At 55.4% G+C, this 18,143-nt stretch overlaps 1 protein-coding gene across 4 annotated transcripts in view; it reads right to left on the bottom strand.

Moving 5' to 3' along the window:
• The window catches only part of C8H4orf50 (chromosome 8 C4orf50 homolog), a 65,543-nt gene that overhangs the window by 42,106 nt on the left and 5,294 nt on the right, over positions 1–18,143 (bottom strand). For 3 of the 4 annotated variants that reach the window (XM_021100974.2, XM_013978516.3, NM_001395674.1), the window contains 2 exon segments: positions 16,512–16,913; positions 12,231–12,369 (listed from right to left, as the gene is read on the bottom strand). In XM_021100974.2, the coding sequence (XP_020956633.2) occupies positions 12,231–12,369; positions 16,512–16,801 (429 nt within the window). In that variant the 5' untranslated portion in view covers positions 16,802–16,913. 4 annotated transcript variants of the gene reach the window in all.

Below are 18,143 nucleotides of genomic sequence, written 5' to 3'. Positions count from 1 at the left end.
CACAAAGAATGCATTAGAATATACCCCTCTGGGCTTTTTTCTAAGCCTGGCCATTGAAATTCTTCCAAAAGGCTATTTCTACACAAGGTCGATGTGCGCTTTTCTGCATGTTTCACATGATGGTGTCAAAGGATCATTTCGCAACACGTTCTTCCGCAACGTGGTGTTTTAGGAATGGCTTCGCTTAACAAATCAGGGCCCTCCAATCAGACATTTGGTTTGTTTCCAATTCTTACCAACTAGAAACAGTGTGGAGGTACTTTTAATATTAGGCAAATATTCAGAATAAATGGCAGCTTGAGCCTTTGCTCAGGTGTCTTCATTTTACAGGTAATGGAACTGACATTTGTTGTAAGACCACTAGCCATATGCATTTCTTTTCTCACTTGTGCATTTGTGACCTTTGCCTATGTTTTTTTTTTTTAATAGTATCGGCAGTTTCAGAGCCCTTGCTCGCTGCCAGAGTGAGGGCCAGATGTGTGACATACAGGTTTGCACAGATGCACGCTCAGAGCAAGGAGGGGCCGCCTGGACTCAGGGAACAACGAAAAGATTCTCCTATCTGCCACCAGGGGTCGCTCTCCACACGCCGCAGGGGCTGAGAGGTGAGCCCCAGCGTCCAGCATTCCTGCCGCCCTGTCACTGGGAGCCTGACCTCCGCTCTGAGATGACAGCCCGATGCTGACATCATGAGAGTGACTTTTCATCCCTTTATATGTGCTTCCTTGTTACCCTCCAGGCCAGGGCACAGCCCCCTGGGCTGTCCCCTGCCGCAGCCGTCATGGCTTCAATTGCCTTTTCTGCTCCAATGTCTGTACCCAGATAAGCTTTTGAAGGGCAGGATTGCCTCTCCAGCCCCTGGGGCATGCACGGTGCCCGGGGCACACTTGCTAATCGCATCCAGACACATCTGCAGAGAAGCCTTCCTCGTGGGACACATCACAGTCCCTTAAAATTTTCTCTCACCTGGATTCTGACCAAAAACCCCCACTCCAAACTCCTCCCCAGGCCCCACCATTTGTTCTTGCAATGGCCATTCCTCCAGGGACCTGGGCTCCAAGCCACTTGTTCTAGAAACTGCCAACCGTGCCAACCTGGGCAAGTCATGTGCCTCCAGTGGGGGCTTGGGGACATAAACATTGATTCTCCCAGTTGCTACCTTCCAGGGCTAATGACATTCTGTTCAGGAAAGTGCTTCATAAACATGAAGCAAATAAAACATCTTCTCCCAATGATAACTCTCACCGGAAATCACGGCCGTGCCAGAGCACATCAGGACCGGCCGGGGTGAAGGCGCACTCGTAGTGCCTGATGGTTTTCTATGTGGTACACGATTCCTGGGGCCGGGCCTCCCTAGGGTTTCCCGGTTTCCAGACCTCACTTCCCAGCATCGCTACCTGGGGGCGACCCCTTTGGCTGGAAGTTTCCGTTTCCCGGGCAGTGGAGCAGCCATCTTCCTGCGGCCATTGAGTCACTGAGTCACTTGCTCACCAAGCCTGAGGCTCAGATTTCAAGCTGAATCGGATCCAGCTGGTGGTGATGGGGAGGGCACAGCTGGGGGCGTCGGCGACGGGGGGACAGCCATGCTAGGCACAGTGAGAATCAGGGCCACCAGAGGCGGGTCATGTCGCCAAGAAGGGAACGAACTGACAGCTCAGGAGAGTCTCCTTGGAGGAAGCGACATTCTCCCCAGATGGATAAAAAGGAGCAGGGGTTCAGCGAGGGGCCGAGGGAGCAGGCAGCAGAAGCCTCTAGACTCAGGGGAGGCGAGCGAGCGAGCTGGAAGAGCCTGGCCTCGCTGGGGGCCTGCAGGAGCTCAGGGTGCCGGGCGGAGTGGGAGGAAGGGGTGGGCATGACCCTGGAACACTGGCTGGGGCAGTGGGGGCCTTGAGCAGCGTGGTCGGAGGTGGAGCTGGAGCCCAAGGATGGAGACCCTGGGGGCTTAGGGAGATCACTGGGGTTCATGGTCATCCAGATAAAGGCGCTGAAGGCCTGCCCTGGCTCTTAAGCCCCCTGGTCCCACCCCTTTGGAAAGGCACCCGCAGCCTTGAGACATCACGCATGCGTGCCAGGCTCTCGGAGCTCTGGGTTCGATTTCGCACGGCCACAGCCAAGGCCACGGGCCAGACCAAGACCCCGGGGACAGTCTGGCTTCACAGTAGTCTTACCAACAGGTTCTAGCATTTTCATTTTAAAACTGCAGGCGATGCTCCCCCATGAGCCAGTGACTGGCTGGCATTTTCCATCTCCCCAGGGCCCTCTCTGGAAGATTCCTTCCACTCAAGGTGGCCCTTTTTGACTCCAAGATGCTCAGAGTTAGGGCAGTTGGTGCCCTGTGAGAGCAGGACAGCCTGGAAGGTTCTGACACACCTGGTGGCCCTGGGTCTGTTCCCTTTCCAAACACCAAGGTCCCCAACAGTGACCCCATACTGTCAGGCCCCTTCTCTCTTCCTCTGTCTCCACCCTCTCCCCCCAAGACAGTCTTGTCATCTTGAGCAGGCAGGGGTCTTGTCTTACCTCCCAGTCCCGTACCCAGCTCAGGTCCAAGGCCACCTCATTGTACCCAGTGGGCACCCATTAAATACTGATTACAGAGCCACTCATCAGTATTCACTGGTGGAGCAGAGCATGGGACTCACCAGTGCATCTCGGGGTGCCCCCCAGGGCACGAATCCTGCCCCCCTTAATATCTGTAGGACCCAGGACGCTCCTAGCCTCCCCTCCCGCATTTGTAAAATGGAGGTGAAATACTGCCCCCCTCGAAGGCCGCTGACTTGAGGGACAAAATGAGGTGACATAGACGTAGAGCACCTGAGACGGGGCCTGGTGCAAAGACACCCCAGCTCACATGGGGGTCATTTGTACCCCTATGAGGCCAGCAAAGAAGCCATCAAGGAACTGGAGCAGACAGTTCTGCTAGCTCATGGGGCCTCAGAGCAATGCATCCAGGGGTACCTGTCACAAGTTGAACTCTGTCCCCCCAGACTTTGCTAAGTTGAAGTCCTACCCTCGGCCCTAGGACCTCAGAACATGACCTGATTTGGAAATGGGGTCCTTGCAGGTGTAATTAATTGGGTTCCCATGAGCTCATTAGGGTGGCCCTCATCCAGCAGGACTGGTGTCCTTATAAAAAGGGGACATTTGGACCCAGAGACGCAGAGAAGGAAGGCGACGGGGAAGAGGGAGAAGCCGGCCACCCTCAAGCCCCGGAGGGAGGCCAGGGAGGAAACGGCCCTGCTGAGGATCCTGGACCTCCAGCCTCCGGGACGGTTGTTTAGACCCCACAGCTTGGGGTCCTTTGCCAGAGCAGCCACAGGAACCTCTCATGGCCCCGACGGCTCTCTCGGCTCCATAAGAAAATCGAGGCATCAAAGTGGAAGGACTTGCAAGGCTCCCAGGCCCACAGAGGCCGGGCGCTGCCTGCCTCCATCGGGAAGAACCGCCGGCATCTGCTGGCAGCGGGAAGCCGGTCACCCCCGGGCCCCGTCCCCTCGGAGGGATCCTCGGCAAGGAGGTGGGAGCCCAGGGCCCGGGAGGGAGAGCAAACCAGGCGAGAAACACACAGACACCAACGGCCAGAGGCAGCCCTTGCTCCTAACACACCCACAGCCCGGCTGCACACGGGCCGCCGTCTCAGGTTCCTAAGAGCCGGGATGGTGACTGACCGAGGACACTTTCTGCCAGAAGGTCACCTGACCTTTGTTCCATCTTAAAGGGCTCTTGCACTCCCAGCCTCTTCACTCGGACACCCCCGGGAGACCACAAGGGCGGCTGCACCTTCACCCGGCGGAATTCGCAGGGGCCAAAGGACATCCCAAGGTCGCAGGGTCATAGATGGTGGGAACCTACATCCTCTGAGCCTCGCAGCCTAAAGGTGGTCTCGACCCACCCTGGGCACCCCCATCGTAGAGACTCGGCTGCCCCTTTCTTGCTCCCCCTTTGCACTTGATAAATATTTACTGAGCTCCCGCATGGGCTGAGCGCGGTGCCGGAGCCGGGGGTGCGACAGAAAGCAGAGAGGACAGCGCCTGTCCTGAAGGACAGGGCACTCGGGTGGAGGTTGCAGGGAGTAAAGGAAGGTGACACAGGACAGGACGGGTGCGGCCTTGGCGCAGCCCCAGAGGGTGACAGGAGTCCGGGTATGTTGTCAGGCTGCAGTCAGGCTGACCTCCCTGCTCTGGGGTCTTCCGAGAATGACCCCCAAAGCAGCCTGAGGCCCCACCGCCCCCCAGCCTTCAGTGACGCTGAGGACAATGGGCCATCAGGGATTTGAGCCCAGGCTCGGGGAGGCCAGGCTTGGGGAGGGGGAGGGGAGACAACCATCGCTGGCCGCAGGCATGGGGGACTCCACACACAGAATTGTGTCTCTTAAAAGATAGGACCAGGTTCTAACTGCCACCCCCTCGGGCCGGTACCTGAGACTGTGTCCTTACTTGGAACCAGGGTCTCGCAGCTGCGAATTCACATGAAGCCAAGCTGGGGGAGGCTGGGCCTCGCCCACCTCACCTGCCCCTGCAGGCTGACTTCCGACCTTTGAAACCAGGCAGAGGTTCTCAGCCCCTTGGCCAAGAGAACCACACCTGGGGACAGCCCTGCCCGGAAAGCCACTGCAGTGCTCTCTGTCCCTCCCGGCCCACGGGCCGCTGTGACGGGGGAGCTGGTGTCCCCAGGTGCCGCCCACTCCAGGGCCCCATCAGCCTGTGTTTCTGCCAGCAGCTCCCAAAGATCAGAGGGCACAAATCGCAGCCACGTTTAACCCGCTCCAGTCCAAGGTAAGCACTCAGAACAAACAAAAGGACAAGAAAGAGGAACCGATGAGGGAAGCCGTGTGGTCTCCTGATTCTACTCACCCTCCCCCAGGATGAGTGGGGCCCAGGAGGAGAGGATGGGGAAGGGGTGTGGTGACAGTGACAGTGATGGGGCAGAAACCAAATCCGACTGGTCCCCACTTCCTGGGGACCAGGCACTGTGCTAAGAGCCTTCCCTGACCGTTTCATCTCATCCTCGGGATCGCACTCGACACGGGTCTCAGTAGGGTTCCCATTTCACAGTTGGGAACGCCGAGGCACTGAAAGGGTTAGTAACCTGCCCGAAGGGAGCTCGGCCAGGAAGAGGCAGCGCTGAGCTGGAATCGCCCCTGCCTCTGCCCACGCGGGGGCCCGCCTGCCTGGCACGTTAGGCGTGCAGCATCTCACCCAAGCGCGTGTGGCTCCCGAGTGTGAGAGGATCAGCTGGCTTCTCCCCGTGCTGGAGGCGGAACTGGCTGGGGATCACACTCTGAGCCATTTACGGAACTTTCGAGAGAATCAGAACTGTGCCCAGCAGCCTCCTGCAAGGTCTTGAGAACACGGGCCCTGTGTGAGATGCAGGTCTCCTGGGGCCCAGGGCCTTTAAATGATAAGGCACAAAACATGGAGAAGGCCACAGATGCGAGTCAACGAGGAGCTTGTAGCTGATGGCACAGAAGCTCCTGAATGCAGCCGTGGACATGTCCCGAGCTCCTCAAGAACCACCTCTGGCCCCCGTGTCCCAAGGGGACAGCAGCTCAGGGTCACAGCCCTGATCTGACCCACGTCTCCTTGCTGGCCCTGCTCCTCCTGGGCTGGGGGCCTGGGGTGAAGTCTCTGAACCTCCTGGGTCTCAGGTTCTCCATCTATTTAGTGGGATGACAGCATCCTGCTTGCAAGGCTGTTCTCAGGATTAAATGAGAGAACATAAAATGTACAAAACAGGTGTCTCTAAACTATATAGGTATTCACTCTTGGCCTTAGATAAGAGAAAGCGCAGCAGTGCCAGGGTAGACGGAGAAGTCGGGAGAATAAGGACAGAAGCCGACTGCCTACATGAAAGTCTTACATTTAGGAAAATTCCAGAAAGGACTCTAAATGACAATTTCCATCTCTACACGATTTATTTTCCAAAATTACAGCACGGTGCCAGTATCAAAGGTACACTGTTTTCTTTTTATCTGATGAACATAACGGAGAAAGAACACACAGGACACGCAGAAGGGACACGAGGAGGATGAAATACTAAAAAGATAAAATATGACCACGGATAAACTCATTATTAAAACAATCTAGGCAGGAGAGCCTTCATTATCCTGAGAAAACCTAGAGTATTCAAAGGTCCAGTTAATTTGGAATAGATTGTCCAGGTCCAAAGGTACATTTGAATCTTCTTTTTTTTTTGTTTTTTTTAGGGCCGCACCTGCAGCATATAGAGGTTTCCAGGCTAGGGGGTCTAATCAGAGCTGTAGCTGCCAGCCTACATCAGGCCACAGCAACGTGGCTCCGAGCCACATCGGTGACCTACACCACAGCTCACTGCAATGCCAGATCCTTAACCCACTGAGCGAGGCCAGGGATCGAAGCCACAACTTCATGGTCCCTAGTCAGATTCATTAACCACTGAGCCACGATGGGAACTCCTGATTTTTTTTTTTTTAACGAGCAATCTTCTTTGGGTTAACGTGGCTTCCTGATTTTTCCCCTTAAATGCAAATTAACCCAATGGGATTTTTTTTTTTTTTTTTTTTGGTCTCTTTTAGAGCTGTACCTGCAGCATATGGAAGTTCCCAGGCTAGGGGTCCAATCGAAGCTGCAGCTGCCAGCCAACATCACAGCCACAGCAACGCTGGATCCTTAACCCACTGAGCGAGGCCAGGGATGGAACCCTCATCCTCATGGATACTAGTAGGGTTCATTACTGCTGACCCACGATGGGAACTCTTTTTTTTTTTTTTTTTTTTTTTTTTTTTTTTGCCTAGTGGGATCTTGATCTCTCTGAGGAAGCAGAGTTAACTCTCTCCTTACAGGGAAACAGCCTGATGCAGAAGAAACAGAACCCTCTGGACTCACAATACATTTGGATCAATTTCCACTTCTGTCCCTTCCAAGCTGTGACAACAGGTCAGCGCACTGCCTCTCTGAGCCTCAGCCTCCTCCTCTGCGGGAGCCGGGGTATGAATATCACCAGCTTCACAGTTTTACAAGCATTAAATGAAACGCCTTTGAAAACACAGGGCACCAAGCCCATGGCAGGAGTGCATTAAATGTAAATTTTTCCTCTTCCATCAGGAAGCTGATAGCTTAAGTGTCCAGCCTGCCCTCTCCTCCGAGAGCTTAAGAAACTTGCTCAGGGTCACACAGCAAAGAAGTAGCAGAACCAGAAAAGGACACAGCCCTGCATGCCTTACACAGCGCAGGGCTGGGGGCTTCCTGCGCGCTGCTGCGGGGGGGGGCAGGGCTACAGAGCCCAACTGACCCGGACCTGCCCTCCAGGGGCTCACAGTCTAAAGAAGGACACAAGAAGACCCTGCCAGCGGCAACGGTCAACACCCTCGGAGCTGTGGGCAAGGAGAGGGTGACTGCTTTCCCCGGGCGGGGGTGGATCCCAAGCCATCACAGGAAGTAATACTTACTACTGCACATGGAGAAGCGCACCCAGCATAGGGCCTGGCACAGGCAGGGACCAGGTAAGTGGTAGGTAGATGAACAGACAGGAGGGAGCAGATGATGAGGGCTGAAGGGTAGCTGGCTGGCTGGCTGCCTGGAGAGCGGCAGGAAGGAGAGATGGACAAGCAGATGGTACAGTGAATGAGATGACGGAAGGTGGGTAGACAAGCGGGTGGACAGGTGGATGGGGGAGGAGCAGCAGGGATGGCGATGGGGTGGCTGGGCTGATGAACGGGGGAGCGAAGTTGTGTGGGCGAATGGGTGACACCAGGTGGGTGAGTGGACAGAATGAAGGAGGGATGGACCAGCTGCTGGGTGGAGGGATAGATGAAGAGGAAGCCTGGGAAACGAAGGAGTCCGTACCTTGACCAAGTGGCTGGATGAGACAGAGAAAAGCAGAAAATCACCCGTGTCCTGGCTTGCGGCCACTTACCAGGCTACAGTGACCCGCAGGGGCCGTGCTGAGCGCTGTCTCCGTGGGGGCCTGGGCTCCCAGCTCCTGGCGCAGGCTCCTGTTTTGCTGGGCGAGCTCCTCTACCTGGCCCTGCAGGCCGATCTCCGACAGCTTCAGCCCGTAGAGGCAGCAGCGCAGCTCCTCCAGCTGCCCGCGGAGCCGCCGCTCGACGGCGCGCTGCTCCCGCAGCCTGCGTGCGGCCAGGTCCCGCTCGCGCTCGCCGCGTTCGGCCCTCGCCCGCAGCGCGCGCAGCTCCGCGGCCTCCTCCGGGGCGCCCTGGGGACTGGCCGGGGCCGGGGGTCGGAGGCCGCCCAGGGCCGGGGCGTCCAGCTCTGCCAGCAGGAGACCCGCGGCGCGGCAGAGGCGCCGCACGTCCAGCTCCAGCCGCTGCACCTGCGCCCGCAGGACGCGCTCCTGCTCGCGCACCAGGCGCAGCTGGCGCCGCTGGATCCGCCGGCCGCGCTCCAGGGCCGCCGCCTGCCGCCCCAGCGCCTCGTCCTTGCGCCGCAACCGCTCCCGCAGCCGCCGCAGCCGCCACCGCTGCCGCCGGGCCGCGCGCTCCTTCTCCCGAACCTACAGGTTGGCGGTGGAGGCGGGCGTCAGGAAGGCGGCCCGGGGACACGGTCGCTCGCACTGAGAATCTTTATTTGAAACCGATATTTTGTCGTTCGGCGTGCTCTTTCTTTCTTTCTTTTTTCTTTTTTCTTTTTGCATTAGTTTGTGCATTAAAACATTGCTTCAGAATCTTATTTATCTTATCTCGATGATTGTTTTTTGGCGAGGAGGCAGTGCCTCGCTCACCTGCCCCTGGGGCGGGGCGGGGGGAGGGGGTCCTGCCCACTCCAGAGCTAGTCCTTGAATGGAAACTGTGCCGCGGGCAGGATGGCAGGCACACGCGGAGGGCCGCACCACTGGTTCCAACACTGAGTACCCCCACCAGTGTGTAAAAAGCTGCCACTTGGAACCCTGAGTGTCCCCACTTCCATGCCAGAACCTGCCAGACCTCCCCGTCTCCCAGTGCCTAAAGGGTTAACGCCTGGTCCAGTAAGGGTCAGCTGACCATGACCTCCAGGATCCAAGCAGCTGTTCTTAACTGTGAATACGAGCCCCCCACCCCCCACCCCCCAACCCGTGGAGCTACTCAGAAATGACCTGCATGAGGTTACCTGGCTCAAGGTCGCTGAGCCTCCAGGGAGTTGACTTTCTTTTTCTGCTCTGGCCCCTGCCTGTCCAGGGAACACAGCTCCTCGTTCTGAAACCTTGCCCCCCCTTCCCATGAGCTGCGGGCGGGACCAGGGTGAACCAGGCACTGCAAAAACAGGCGTCCTTGCCTAATTTTCAGAATTAATGTATGCCAATGCGTGGAAGCGCCTTCACGTTAAACTCTCGCTCGACCGCTAGTGTCAGTCACCGCTACTCAGTCACCGCCATGGCCACAAGAGCTTGCAGAAGACAACAAGCATGCAAGAGCAAATGTGAAAGAGGAAACTTGAGACAGCTCGGCAGTCTTTGAGAGCATGTTTTGGGGGGAATTGGGGCAGATAAAATTAGAGTTAGATTCCCTGCAAGGAAAATTGCTTGGGGTCTGCCCGATGGCGTGACCCTTCTAATTCACGATGCTCAGAGCGCCTTGCTCCATCTGCTCCATCTGCCTGGATGGGTTTGCCTTTATCGCCTTTGGGAACCCCCAGAGGTCACCACAGAAACGAGGTGTCTTTGTATGCAAATGATTAGTGCGCATATTGACAGCAACAGGGCAGAGTGACATTTAGCACATTTCAGGTACAAAGGGCAGAGTTCATGCACTCCTGCAAAATGTGCTCTGATGTGCAGATAGCTCTCGCTAGAGATTGAGGGTCAGAGGGTCTGGGCTGGGCTGGAGCTGGGTCAAGTGGTCTCCGAGGGGCCCTGAGGCCCCCCCCCCCACTATTCTGAACTTCTGCCCCTCATCTGGATATGCCGTTTTGTGACAGGAGGTCCCTAGGAGCATCCAAATTACAGGAGAACGGGGTGGGGGGGGTGCCATGCAGTTGCAGGTCCTGCAGCGCTCCGAGCTTGCTCACAGTATTTCCCCTGCTTGTTGCCCTCGTGCTCTGCTCATCACACTGTAACCTCTGGTGACTGCAGGGCTGTGTCTCCTTACCTGGGAAATCTTACATGTCTATAAGGCACGACTCAAAAAAAGGATTTTCCACGGAGAGACTACATTCTTTTTCTTTTGGCTGCACTTGTGACATGTGGAAGTTTCAGGGCCAGAGATCAAACTGGAGCCACAGCAGTGACCCCAAGCCCCTGCAGTGACAACACTGGGTCCTTAACCCTCTGAGCCACCAGGGAACTCTAGTGATTACATTCTTGATGGTGGAATCTCACATAACACTATTATATCTCGGGTTAAAAGCTGTACTTGAGGAGTGCCCGCTGTGGCTCAGCAGGTTAAGAACCCGACGAGTATCCATGAGAATGCAGGTCTGATCCCTGGCCTCACTCAGTGGGTTAGGGATCCGGTGTTGCTGCAAGCTGCAGTGTAGGTCTCAGACGTGGCTCGGATCTGGTGTTGCTGTGGCTATGGTGTTGGCCAGCGGCTGCAGCTCCAATTCAACCCCTAGCCTGGTAACATCTATATGCCCAAGGTGTGCCCCCCCAGAAAAAAGGGAAAAAAAAAAGAAAATGACAGGTCTACTTGGACATGGATGATGTGCTGCGAACCAAGGAGGCAAATAAACTTTCCGCACCGGAAATTCGATGTAAATCGGAAAAACGACACTCGCCTGTCTCCCTGGCATCTCACAGACGAATTTCAGATGAACTGACCTTATCTTTCCATGCTTCGATTTCAGCGACCAGCTAATCCAGTGTTTTTCGCACTTTTTGGACCGTTTCCCACGGCAAGACGCACATTTCACAAACAGGCCCTGTGATACGCATGCGCGCACGGATAACCGAAACCGAAATTTCACGAAACAGCACTGCCCTTCCGAAACAGGATGACCTTTCCTAGCTCCTAGTCAATTCCAATTTTAAAGGCTGCCTGTGAGTTACAGAATTGATTTCACAACCCACAGACAGGCGTCAACCTGCAGTTGGACCATGGCTGTCCAAATGCACTGTAAGTAGCAATTTACTGACACAGCAAGATCCCTCTCGGGATCATTGGGTCCTGCGGCATGCGGGCAGCCGCCCGCCAAACCCTGCCCTCCAGCCTTCATCAGCTTCCCTCATCTCCCCCCTGGAATATTTCAATAAAGACTAATAATTACGAAAGCAGCTAGTGTTATTTAAATGCCCCCTGTTATGAGTGTTTTGCAGGCAGTAATTCCCTCAACCCACACAAGCTAATCTAATGGGTATGATATCATTCCCATTTCACAGATGAGGAAACTGAGGCTCAGAGAGGTTAAGTCGCTTGGCCTAGGTCACACAGCTCATGAGCAGCAGAGCCAGGGGTCAGCTCTAGGCAGCCTCCTCCAGAATGTACACTTTTAACCATGTACCTCCTTTTCAGCAGTGCTCTAACTTGTCCCCCGCCACTGCCATCTCTCTGTCCCATGCAGTTCAAGGGATAACCCCAAACCCTGACTTTGAGCCTCTCCCGCTAAGGTCCCCTGAAGTCCTGCTCCCTCTTGCCTCCAGAATTCAGTTCATGCTACGGCCCTGGCGATCGGTCCTCCCTGGCACTGTCGAGTCTCCCTCGGCCCTGGTCCAGCTATGCTTAGCCACACCTCCACACGTTGCCATGCTCTCCCCATCCTGGCACGCCCTTCCCGCAAGGCCCAGCTCACATGGCCCAGTTCTCTGTAGCCCCCCCGCCCTCAAGCACGGGCATAGGGTGGCTCCATGTCTCTCATGGCCCAGCATCTGGTTTGGGAGTTACTTCTTTCCCATCCGTGTCCCTGCTTGTGTGCCAGCTCCTGAGGGCAGAGACCCCGCACCCGTCACCTCCTTGTCCTTTAATCAGAGCTGGCTCCCCTGATGTCAGGCACCAAGTCCACAGAAATGAACCCCTGGCCAGAGCTCCCAGTGCGTGCACAGCTCCTCCTCCCACCCCCTGAGGCTGCCCAGGCAGGTGGCCCATTTTACAGATGGGGCAGCTGAGGCCCAGGGAGGCCACGTGACCTTGCCCAGGTCCAGCGGCCCCTGCCTGCTGTTAGAATTAGGGCCCTCCTACCCCATCTGGGTGAGCTCCCCCAGGCGCCACCCCCACCCCCACCCCCGCCCACTGCTTCTGCTCAACAGCAGCTGCTGCCACCTGCAAACACCTGGGGGGGCCCTGCTGGGGCAAGAAGCAGGAAATGGGAAGAAGGCAAAGGGACTCGTACCTGGCTGGCGAGCTCCCCCTGCAACACCTCCAGCTTCTCCTGGGCCCAGAGAGAGGCACTTCTCTCCTGGAACACACGGGTGCTCAGCTGGTCAACTTTCTGGAGGAGTTTTCTCTCCGACAGCTCCAGCTCCTGAATCCTGCAGCAGTGAAGCAGGAAGATGCTTACTTGGGATGCAGAAAATATGGCCTCAAGTTTTTGCAAACCCCGGGATCAGTCTTTTTTTTTTTCCTTCTCTTCTTTGGCCAATTTGACATTCTGACAAAATGACATCTTGTAAAATATCCATACCTATCATTTTCAAGATGATCTAAAATACTGCAGAGACCTCTTTTGAATAATAAGGCACCAGGACTCTTAAGAGCGTTCTTCTCTCTAAACCAGTAATCCTGAGTTAGGGCCATACCAGCTCAGAAGGGCTGGGCCTGAACCAAACATCTGCATTGTCCCAATCAATCCTCCCATTACCAGCCTGCAGCTGGGTTCCCTTTCTCCTCCGTCACATGGGAGGAAACTTCAGATCAGAGAAGCCGGGCAACTTGCCTGAGGTCACACAGCATTATAAGGTTCAGGGTGCGTGACTCCCAAACGCACCCTTTAACCCTGGGCTCTGCTGCCTCCCATCTGAGTTAACCTCTTGCAAATCTCATCTAAGGAAATGTCTGAAATGCAGGAAAAGTTTTCTCCAATTAAAAAAAAAAATGAATCTCAGAATTCCTTACAAAAGTGAGAGGTTGGAAATGGCCTAAGAGTTAGGGCTGGCTAAGCCACCTGAAGTCTTTTGTATTATCTCGGGGACATGTTGAACTTGAGTCACAGGCAAGGTCATGCCCAGGCTGGAACCCTGACGGCAGCTGTTTAGAAAGAGAAGCACGCGTGATCAGAGGGAATGTCAGCCTAGCGGTCCCACCGGGAGAGGAGGAACCACACAGACTCACTGTGTCTCCTGCCTGTGCCCAGAATCCAAGTCCCCTTAATGTGCCAGTCTTACTTCTATAACAGAGCACTGTAAGCCCCCTGGGAAGTGCGTTCTCAGCCTCCGAAGACAAGCTCTGCCCATCCTCACTGCTTTACCCAGCTCATCCGGGTCAGACTCTGCTTCCCTGGGTAAGGACCCGGCTCTGCCTCCTGGCTCTGCCACTTACCAGCCATGAGGCTTTAACTGGGCTCCTTTGCCACCATGGCCCTCGGTATCTTCACCTGTAAAAGAGGCACTTGCGCCTTGCTCAGAGGGAGGGTTATCGTGAAGATTAAATAAAACGATGCGGTACTGACAATAATAAGGCTAAGAGGCCCCTCACCTGCTCTAGTTTTGAGGCCCAGGGAGCAGGTGGGGTCTCTAAAGTGACAGAAGGGAGGGTGCCCTCTGGTGTGGATTAACATCAAGTTCCTTCCAAACTGAACCAGAGCAGTGGCCCCAGGTTAATCAGAGACCTGGCAGAGCACCTTCTGATGGATTCTAAGATGTGGCGACATCTGAATGGGAAAAGAAAAGCCTCCCTGTTTAGTTTTTGAGACTCAGACAATATTTAATTCTGGTGTTATCCCTATACTTAAACTAACAGAAAATGACTGATCTCCCTGAATAACAGCCCCCAAATAGATCCACGCCCTGCTCCCCGGAACCTAGGAAGTTACCTTAAAATGCACAGGAGACTGTAGCTGTGACTGAGTTGAAGATCTTGCGGCGGAGAGATTATCCTGGATTATCTGTGGGCCTAATGGCCATTACGATTACTCTTCTGAGAGGGAGGCAGAGGGAGAGTTGACCCAGAAGGTGAGGCCACGTGACCGCGGAAGCAAGATGCTCCCCTGCTGGCCTGAAGATGGGGAGAGGCCAGGAGCCAAGGGATGAGGCTACAGATGCTGGAAAAGGCAGAAGCCGATTCCTCCTGCAGCCTCTAGAGGGAGCCCGGCCCTTCGGACCCTGCGGCCAGAGCCCAGTGAGGCTGCTTTGGGACCCCTGTCTCCACGGAGCTGAAAGACAGCGGATCCGCGTTGTTTGAAGGCCCCACATTTTCAGTAATTTGTTGTAGCAGCCATAGGAATCATGTACACTCACAAATAGGAACTAGACCGTGAAGTACCATTAATGACAAGTTAAAAACAATATTGCTACAAAGAGAGACATGAAACAAGAAGACTCCCCCAGGGAGCATCCACCAGGCTGAATCAGTGCCTCACGGCTGCAGGTACCACGGGGCAGGCTGGGTTCGAGTCACAGCACCCCTCGTGGTTCGAGTCACAGCGCCCCTCGTGTGTGACCGTGGAGAAGATGCTGAAGGCAGCGCCTCAATTTTCCGCATCCAGAAATGGAGAGTAACCCCATTACTTGGGTTTCAGTGCTATTTTAAGGATTAAGTCTGTTACTACCTGTGGAGCCTGTAAACAGTGCCTGGCCCAGAGCAAGCACTCAGCAAGTATGCAGCTCTCATTAATTTTGTTGCATTTAGATTGGAAATGAATTTGCAACAGTGATAGTGTTATAAGGTGGGAGTTGGGTTCTCTTGCTCAAATTTCTAACAAAGCAGGTGCATTAGTTTTGCAGTCTATACTTTTAAATATTAACTATTTAATTGAAGCGGAATCCAATGTACATTATGAACCATTTACCATTCCCCAGCCAGACCAAGCCCACGGTAAAATTAGCCTGAAATCTATATTCACAACCACGCACTCAGCCCCTGGCTTCAGCTCTTGGTGACCCTGAGTCATGTATTTCATCGTCTGAGCCTCTGTTTTCTCATCTGGAAAAGGGCTTCGTATCACTCTGTGGGTCCCGGGGTCCAGAGAGCCATGATGGAAGCGTGTATGGCAGGGCCCGTGCCAGGCCCCACACCACAGGCTCTTGATAAACCCTGACTCCTTTTTCCCCCCAACCCCTGCCACAGATCCAGGCTCCCCACCTGGAGCCCCACTTCTGCAGGAAGAACTTCAGAGAACTGAGGACACAGCCCACATTTGCCAACCACAGCCAGGTCCCGGATACCCCTCCAGGATGGCCTCACCCCAGGCTCCAGGCACAGAGGCCCCTCCTCTCCATCACTCACGGGGCCCCCAGGTTGGCTGCCTCTCTCCCACAAGGAGGGGTCTCCTCTGGCAGGGGTCTCCCACCCACCTGTCTGAGGCCTGGGGAGCTTCTGGTTTGCACCGTCATGTACAACCATGTGTGGGTTATATTACTATCGCTCCAGAGCTGGGGCCCTTCCTTCCCCAGCTCTCAACCCTAACACTTATATTTGGGGCTCAATGCCATCCTCCAAGTTCATATGTGGAAGTCCTAACCCCAGGATCTCAGAAGGTGGCTGTGTTTGGAGAGAGCGTCTTTAAAGAGGTAGCTCAGTTAAAATGAGGGCTTTACAATGGACTCCAATCCAACACAGCCATTGTCCTTACAAGTCCTTAGGACAAAGACACGAGCAGAAGGAAGCCCCCAGGAAGACACGAGAAGGCAAACGTGGCCGTGCCAAGGAAAGAGGCCTCAGGAAGAACCAACCCTGCCCACAGGCGGATCTTGGACTTCCCGCCTCCAGGAGCACGAGAAAATAAAGACCTATTGTTTAAGCACCACACACCCGCCTCCCCCAGGCTGTGGTGCCTTGTTATGGGTCCTGAGCGGTCCTGTTTCTCCTTTGATATATGTATTCAAGTTCCCACCTCATTCTACTAGTATTAAAAAAAGCACAGGCTCTGGAGAAAGATCTGGATACAAATGCCCAAGCTCTGGGCCATGTCGGTTCCATCAGGAAGAGAGAGCCCAGGCCAGGAGGCTCAGCAGTGAGAACCCAACACAGAGACTCTGCTACGAAGATGACGGAGGAACTGAAAGGCAGACAGAGGTGACCGGCCACAGGCTTAGCAACTGCTGGGAGCCACTTCCGCCCCTGTGGCTGGAGGACCACCGAGGAGTGGGCCCACAGAGGAAGCCACAAGCATGAATGAATGGCAGCCTCGGTCAGAGACGTCCCCCAGAGAGAAGACAGGGGACAATGCCCCTGCTTCTCCCTTCCTCCTCCCTTTGGCGCCTCCCAGTGGCTGGACCCCATTGGAAGCCAGGGAGCAAGGGAGCCCGGGAAACAGGCTCAGCCCCTGTGATGCGGCGCAGAGGATGGAAAGACAGAGAAGGCGCTGAGAGCCAGGGCCTGCGGTGGGCAGGTCACGGAACGCGGGTTTGCTCGCATCCCTGGCCGGAGAAGCAGTTGGACACCCCGTTCTAACACAGCCAGGATGCCCCCGGGATGCACTGCCCACACAAAGAAGAGGTCCGGCGGGTGTACTTACCTGCTCCTCCGCCCGGACTCCGACATCACGTGTTTGTCCACAGCTGCCAGCAGCGTCTGCTCCGAGGATTCCAGCTGCTTCCTGCGTGTCCTCGTGTCCACTCCTGGGCTTCGGGCCGCTTCCTCTGGAAGACGTCCCGGCTCCTTCCCAGCATCCTCTGCATCCTGGAAGATCCAGGCCGCGTCCATCTTCACGTCCACGTTCACGACATCAAACCCACCGCCGCCGCCGGGGGCTCTGACAACGTAGCTGAAGCGTTTTTCAGTCCGTCCTTTGGCGGCTGGCTCCATCCTGTACGGAGTTCGCCAGCCAAGACTTAATCAAATGCAGCGAATTTGCAACATCGACTTTCTGGAGGTTTCGAGGTGGCGGCCGTGCCTTCAGATTGGGCAGGAAAATAGCCTTGGAGGAGGGCAAGGACAGGTGCATTATTAACGGGTTTCACTTGCGCAAACGTCATACAATATGAATGAAACCCTCTCGCTTTACCAGCCAGCCATGCCAGCGCTCACCCAGGGCAGAAGAGTCACTTGGAACGAGCAACTGAATAATGTACAAAGAAGGAAAATAAGATTTCTAGGCAGGACCATCAGAGTGTCATAAATTCTCAGTAGCGACACTTGAGTTTTCACCTGGTAATAATTCACGTTCTAAATGGTCCCTGAGTGCAGCAAACATCTCTCTCAGGCTCGGTGTTTACTGGGGCGCAGGGAAGAGGGGTGAGCCCTGTGTCCGGTCACTTCACCTTGCCTGGTCCCACTCTTCTGGAAACCCTAGGAGCTGGGTCTTATCATGCCCACGTTATAGATGATGAAATGGACACTCTGGAAGGCCGAGAGCTTGTCCAGGTCCCACAGATGGAAAGTGGCAGAGTCAGGATGCAAATCCGGTCCTGACCCCCAAACTGGAGGGATGAGAGATGCACCAAGACCCTGAACCTGAGAAAACGTGTCCTGGGGTCGGGGCAGGGGGAGCCTGAGCCTGGGGACACAGCTGAGGAATGACCCATCGCAGCTGGCGGAGCTGGGCGGAAGCCTCCTCTAGGTGGAGGGGGCCTCGGGACCAACGCCCCAAGACAGAGTCAGGACAGGTGAAAGGAATGGGTTCAGCTCGCCAGGTGGATACACTGAAGGCAGAGACGAGGACCTGGGACAGAAGGCAACTTGGGGCCTTGATGGCTTGTGCTCTACATCTCTGCATGAGAAGTGGGAGGGGGGCGTCCCTGGAGGGTTTCCGAGCCAGAGAGGGGCCTGGCTGGATCTCACTTTGAGGATGCAGCCCTGTGGGGCTGCAGGAGGAGAGAACAGAGGCAGCTGGCCACGGAAGGATGCAATGAAATAGGCCCAGGGCAGAGCGGTGCAGGGAGAAATAGACATTTAAAATAACAGGCTTGGAGTTCCCGTCGTGGCGCAGTGGTTAACGAATCCGACTAGGAACCATGAGGTTGCGGGTTCGGTCCCTGCCCTTGCTCAGTGGGTTAACGATCCGGCGTTGCCGTGAGCTGTGGTGTAGGTTGCAGACGCGGCTCGGATCCCACGTTGCTGTGGCTCTGGCGTAGGCCAGTGGCTACAGCTCCGATTCGACCCCTAGCCTGGGAACCTCCATATGCCGCGGGAGCGGCCCAAGAAATAG

The sequence above is a fragment of the Sus scrofa genome, chromosome 8 (assembly GCF_054392235.1).
Source record: "Sus scrofa isolate SSC_HxYL_T2T_F1_AM1 chromosome 8, Sscrofa_HxYL_maternal_Yorkshire_Landrace_v2.0, whole genome shotgun sequence".
NCBI lineage: Eukaryota > Metazoa > Chordata > Mammalia > Artiodactyla > Suidae > Sus > Sus scrofa.
The sequence above is the reverse complement of the archived record's forward strand: the minus strand, read 5'-3'. Positions and strand labels throughout refer to the sequence as shown.